This window comes from Neolamprologus brichardi, chromosome 7 (genome assembly GCF_056152115.1).
Source record: "Neolamprologus brichardi isolate AB-2024 chromosome 7, ASM5615211v1, whole genome shotgun sequence".
Taxonomy (NCBI): Eukaryota; Metazoa; Chordata; class Actinopteri; order Cichliformes; family Cichlidae; genus Neolamprologus; species Neolamprologus brichardi.
Genome location: NC_142110.1, coordinates 29,157,142 through 29,163,394, shown reverse-complemented (window position 1 = coordinate 29,163,394; position 6,253 = coordinate 29,157,142). Strand labels below are relative to the sequence as shown.

The 6,253-nt window shown below is 40.1% G+C and overlaps 1 protein-coding gene across 1 annotated transcript; it reads left to right on the top strand.

The window, feature by feature from the left end:
• The first annotated feature begins 489 nt into the window (after positions 1–489).
• Positions 490–5,939, top strand: LOC148102051 (plancitoxin-1-like). Its single transcript, XM_087843440.1, has 7 exons — positions 490–557; positions 1,445–1,600; positions 2,116–2,326; positions 3,153–3,234; positions 4,720–4,884; positions 4,980–5,165; positions 5,335–5,939. Exons 2-7 carry the CDS (start codon positions 1,488–1,490, stop codon positions 5,766–5,768), a joined length of 1,191 nt encoding a protein of 396 aa, XP_087699566.1. The 5' UTR covers positions 490–557; positions 1,445–1,487; the 3' UTR covers positions 5,769–5,939.
• Positions 5,940–6,253: the final 314 nt, after the last annotated feature.

The following is a 6,253-nucleotide window of genomic DNA, read 5'->3' as shown; positions in this document are numbered from 1 at the left end:
TTAAATATAGATCACCAATCCTGTTATAAAAGGGTAGTTAGTTCACACGAGCCTTGTACGTCCTTTGGGCTGAATACAATAGTTCAAATAATTTGATCAGCTAATGTAAAGACAGTGGCTGCAGGCGACACAGACCGTGATGGAAGTCAGCACATAAACTGCATGAATGCATTAAAAGTGCAGCTAGAGGTGGTGGGAGTGTGAGTTTAAATTGGGACCTCCTTTGGTCCGAGCTTTAATTCTCAAACAGTCTCTATGCCGTACATGTATAGAGATAAAAACAAGCTCCAAAGCAAATAAATACTGCACTTTAGTTCAGTTTATTCTGTTTGTGAGGCACAAAGTACAGATTCATGCTGACTGCTGAAAATCAAACAGCATTTAGTTTCTTCACAAGGTTAAATGACCATAAATGGAAACTCCGTCAAACCTCTGATCAGCAGCCTGCTGGAGAGGATTTAAGTGAGGGGGAAGAGACAAATACACAAAGAGGTGGATAGATCTGAGGTGAAGACCACGCTCTGTCAGAAATACTGAGACGACTGAAGCGGTGGAAGGCAAGAAGCTTCACTGCTCCTGATGTGCTGACAGGGAGGGAAAAGGCTGAGTAATTAAAAGGGCTTTAGCCCAAAAGAAACACTGTGCATGTATCCCAGTATGTGCAGTCTGCACACCAAAGCTTATTAAAAATATGGGGTGGCTGTGTCTCAGGTGGTAGAGCAGATCAGCTACTGCTGGAAGGTTGATGGTTTGATTCCTGGCTCCCCCAGTCTGCATGCCAAATATCCTTGGTCAAAATATTAAATCCAACGTTAATGTTTATGTTTATTAGTTGCACTTGAGTTTAGAAGTGCTTGTATGAGTGGGTGTGAATGGGTGAATGAGGCATGTTGTATACAGTGCTTTGAGTACTCAGGGAGAGTAGAATTGCACTATATAAGAATCAGTCCATTTACCAAATATGACACAGGGCTTAGGAGGAGTGGGCTCTGGTCTGCATGCTTAAATATCCTCATGCAAGATACAAAACACCACCATTGAACCCTTGATACATCCAGAGTATGTGTGTGTGTGTGAGAATAGGCCAACAAGGTTTGCAGGATATACCAGTATACCAGTGCCCATTTTTCATTCAGAATCAAAGTGCTGCTAATTGAAATTAAATCCACACCTTTAAATCTGAAATACTGAATCATTCAGTGCCAGATTAGCTGAATTTTTAACCTTTTGGCTTCTTTGTACTTGTTGGACATTTAGATTAGAGGACATGATTCCCTCACAAACCCACTTTTTTTTTGTGTGTATATATGTGTGTGTGTGTGTATATATATATATATATATATACGTGATATATTGATTGATTGATTGATTGAGTCATTCATAAAAAGGATGTCAGCAATACTATAAAATATCTTTTTTAACCTCCTGAAATTTTATAATTTAGGCAAATAAACTGTTCCTGGAAGGTGCCAACATAAAGCAGGTCAATGTGCTGTGGCTGTTTTACGATGTGGAGGCTCGTGCTGACTCTCACTCTGTTCTTTTTGGGATCTGAGGCCATAGTGACCTGCAGGGATAATAATGATCGTGAGGTAGACTGGTGAGGAAACACTTTTATTAAAATCCTTTCTAAGACAGCAATTAACTAATCTTGTCTCACTCTTAACTTGTCACATACTGAGTCTCAGTAAAACCTGTTTTTATTAACACTGTACAACAGCAGGCATTCTTTCATCCTCATTTTTAATGTGTAGAACAGTACACTAGAGAGCAATAGGAGGAGTGAAACAGACATGAGTGCTTAATGTGAGTGGGTTTTTTAACATTTTAAAACTAAACACTAACAGCAGAGGTAGAGATGAAAATTTAAAATCAAAATGCAAACAAGTGCAAAAAAAAACAAAGAACCAACTCTTTTACTCTGGTTAAAGGTTATATGACTGTGCTGTCTGTCACTTTACCTGCCTCTCAGTGACAACTCTGTTGGAAAATTATGCTAAGGGTGTCCCCTGGGCATCAAAGAAAGGGTTTTAACCAAATGTTTTTAGTGGGAGTCAGTCAGGCTAACATTTATCCTTTTGTCTCTTTTTACATTTTATTTCTCTTTGTGATCAGGTACATCTTATATAAGGCACCAGGAGAGAAGATCCCAGATCCTCAAAATCCTCAAAAAAAAATATATAAAAGGGAGATAAAATACATTTACATCGATTCAACACAAAGAGTGGATATGGTACCCGGTACAACTAACTATAAGAACCTCATCGATTCTTCTGCTGCCTTGGGCAACACGCTGAGGCCAATCTTGAAGTCAGTTAAAGACATGGTGAGAGTCTTTGGTTGGTTAAACACATATGTCAAAAAATTTTACCTTATTACCTTCATGTTTAGCCTTATTTGAATTTTGTAGTAATGCCTGTACATAGCGTGTCAGCAAATTCTTTAGCTGGAACAAAGTGATCACATGAGGAAGTTGCTCAAGTTTAGACAACACCCACATGTATTGTTTTAACCCACTACAAGATCGTTAATCAACTTGTCCATCTTTGTCTTGCAAGGCTGCATCCTGTGCAGCCTCGTATGCAATCACCAGATAAGAAGTTGTTTTTTCCTAACTTGTACTCCACCCATGAGTGTTACGTGAGTAGGACAGTATATAATAAAGTTTGAGCAGATGCCTGGCGCGCATTCCTGCACAGGAATCGTCCATGTACATGAATTAACTCTGGGCCCGTGATTCTTTGCTTTCCTGAGGTTTTTCTCCTTACAACATAAAAGACAAAAACCAAGTTACCAGTTACCACAAATTGAATACTAATCTGTTTCAAAAATAAGTATAATTTTGTCTCTGCAACATGTGTTGCTAAGACTTTTCAGAGAGGATGTGTCACAATGGCAACCAAGAAAATGGAGCTTTAAAAAGTGGCAACTGTTGCATTTTAACCCAAATCTAAAACTACCAAACAGCCTTGTTGCTTAAACCTAACCAGGCAGATTACCTGAAAAACAGACAAAATCTCTGTCTAGAAGCTGGAATTAATAGGTTGAATGTCATGAGTGTTTCTGCTGTGAGACTGTGTTGTCATGTAGGCCTGCTCTGTATGTTTACTTACAAAGTGTTAATGTAGCTTTTTTTTTTGCATCATTTGCAGCCACGAAACTTTGGATTCCTCAGTTACAGCGATCAGCCTCCAGGATGTAGTGCCAACACTGACATTTTTGGCCACAGTAAAGGTAATTAAAGCTAGAGATTGTATCTTTTCACTAAGAACACACTGTCGAGAGTCCATCATATAAGGGAAATACTTGCCATGGTTCTGGGTCTGTTGAGCATTTTTAGTTTATCATGTTATTGTCATTCTTTTGGTGATATTGTGAAGATATTGAAGTTTTACAGTTTAGTCTTGAGTTCAGTTCCTTCTGTTTCTGAGTTTATTTATATTTCAGGTTACTGGTTGCTTGTCTGTGAGGTTCCTCTTGTGTCATGTTTTTCTGTGTTTAGCTCCTTCACCCTCTCTGTGTGTATTTCTCACTCTCTCACTCTCCCTGTCTTAGGTCGTGTCTCTGTGTTTCTTACCCTTACCTGTTCCTCTCTTTGTGTTTCATCTTTTGTATTTGTTGGTTTCCACACGTTTCTGTGTCAAGCTCATGTTTCTTAGTCTATGCCTCAGTGTGTTTCATGTTTTATTTTGACAGTTTTGCATCCTATATTCAGTGTGTTTAGTTTTGCTTCCCCTGTCTCTTTATGTCTAATTTATTCCTGCTGTGTTCTCATGTGCTTCCACTTCCCTTGTCACCCCTCAGTGTTTATATTGTCCCCGTATTCCTCAGCCCTTTATCAGTTTGTGTGTTCATCTCGCTACTCCTGTTAGTTTTCTCTGTTGTCAGGGTTCTGGGTGTTGAACTCAACTTTTGAGTTTATATATTTTTGTGTTACTATGGTTCAAGTCAATCCTGTTCTCATGTGCACTCCTTCCTCCTGGCTATGTGTCTTGTTGTGTGTTATAGTTTGCGTCTTAGTGTTTCCTGTTTTATTTTGACAGTCTCTCATTTTGTGTTTCGTATTGCTTCCCCTGTGTCATTATGTCTATTCATCCCAATTGCATTCCCATGTGTTTAAACTTCCCTCATCACCCTCATGTGTATGTATTGTGTGAGCTTCCCTGTGTTTGTTGTCGGGTTGTCTGTTAACCTCCCCTGCGTCTTCATGTCCCAGATTTCTCCTCCTGTAGTTTTTCCCAGTTCAGGCTAGTTCTTGTCCAGTTTTTGTTATTGTTTGATTTATGTGTTATCAGACACAATAAAGGCTCGCTTTCTGTTCATTTCGATCCTGCCTCTTATTCACTTGCTTTTGGGTTCACACTACAACACACTGGCCACCTGGCCGTGACATCCATGTTCCATGTTTTTTGGGGTTTTATTTTCCCCATTGTTTGGTTTTTTGTTTGTTTATCGTTATCTTCATTTTCACTTTCCTTGTTTGTGCTCCGCCAATAAACAGCTTGCCTTTTGTTAAGACTACATTTTGGGCCTTGTATTTGGGTCCTTATCACACTCCGCTCCATGCCATCTGCGCATGCATTTAGGGACAATACTAGAAACAAAGTCTGTTGACTGGTTGAGTCATCCATGAGTGGGCTAGCAAGGAGTAAAGTATTTGATGAATGGGTATACATTCTACTGTTTAATGACCAGCTGTGTAACTGTTCCGGTTCACAGGGGTTCTGATGGTTGAAAAAAACAATTATGGGGTCTGGCTCTTACACAGTACGCCTCAATTCCCCTTCAGAAGAGACCAAAACAAGTTCTGGCCTGAAAGCGGATTTAAAAATGCTCAGACGTTCATCTGTGTAACTTTTCCCTACGACCAGTTCAAAAACATCGGTAATAAGCACAATTTAAATTCTATACATTTCACAATTTAACCTCCAGAGGTTGATCTAAAGCTCACAGTAAAGATCTCCTTGATCTATTTCCAGGTAATCACCTGCAGTACATCGGAGCTTTTCCTTTTGACTATGATATTCCAAATGATTTCCATCAAGAGCTCATTAAAGCAACAAAATGGGTTCAAGTCAACCCACCCAGAACCTTACAAATGCTGACGTCAAAAGAACATCAGAACTTTTACAGCATTGCTAAACAACAATCAGAACACTTAACAGGTGAGATGTTTGTATGTATATGAGTGCCAACTTAAAGGCTAACCTTTTAAATTAAACCAGTGTGGGGTTTTTTCAATTTGGTTTTATTTATTTATTTGTTCAATAGTACTAATCAGAATCAGTTTGTAAGAACTGGACAGGATTAAAGGATTCTTTTTGTTTCTTGCAGTTGGAGACCTCTACTTCACCATTGCCCAAGTAATTGACAGTGATGTTGCTGTGCAGACCTGGGGCTGCCAGCCTGGACGGGCCCTGTCCTATTGTTCAGACCCCAACCACAGAGTGTACAATATTCAAAATATCAATACAAATACAGGTGTGGGTAGTTGGACTCCTTCAAATGACCATTCAAAGTGGTGTGTGACCAAAAACCAAAACAAACACTGGACCTGTATTGCTGATGTAAACAGGGCTAAAACCCAGTATGAGAGGCGAGGTGGGGCACTGTGCATTAACAATCAACGAATAAGAGACATGTTCCTGAATTTTGCTGGGCTCACTGAGGATTGTCCACCTACTATACGTCATGGATTCCACATCATGGACATCGACCCTGACTGTGGGCCAAGCCCTGATTTCAGCACTGATACTCGCATGGGCTGAATACAGCTTAACATCACTGTAGAGTTTCCTATTTTTTAATAAAATGCTAAAGAAAGAAAGTTAGAGACGCATTGGTTTAGTTGTCACAGTTTGCCTGTTTCTGAAAAGATAAGTATTACAGCATGATTCACCCATTTTATTCTGTTTGATTGTGAGAACAAGATTTTTTTGTGTTGGATAAAATAAATGGTAAATGGCCTGCATTTGTATAGCGCTTTTCTAGTCCTTAAGGACCCCAAAGCGCTTCACACTACATTCACCCATTCACACACACATTCACACACTGGCGATGGCAAGCTACATCGTAGCCACAGCTGCCCTGGGGCGCACTGACAGAGGTGAGGCTGCCGGACACAGGCGCCACCGGGCCCTCTGACCACCACCAGTAGGCAAACATGGGGTTAGTATCTTGCCCAAGGATATTTGGCATGCAGCCAGGCGGCAGCGTGGGACCGAACCACCGATCTTCTGATTAGTGGCTGACC

Coding starts and splice junctions, on each gene's coding strand:
- LOC148102051 (XM_087843440.1), top strand. CDS start 1,488: ATGTGCTGTGGCTGTTTTACGATGTGGAGGCTCGTGCTGACTCTCACT. Junction 4,885..4,979: donor CGACCAGTTCAAAAACATCG/GTAATAAGCACA, acceptor ATCTATTTCCAG/GTAATCACCTGCAGTACATC. Junction 5,166..5,334: donor ACAATCAGAACACTTAACAG/GTGAGATGTTTG, acceptor TGTTTCTTGCAG/TTGGAGACCTCTACTTCACC.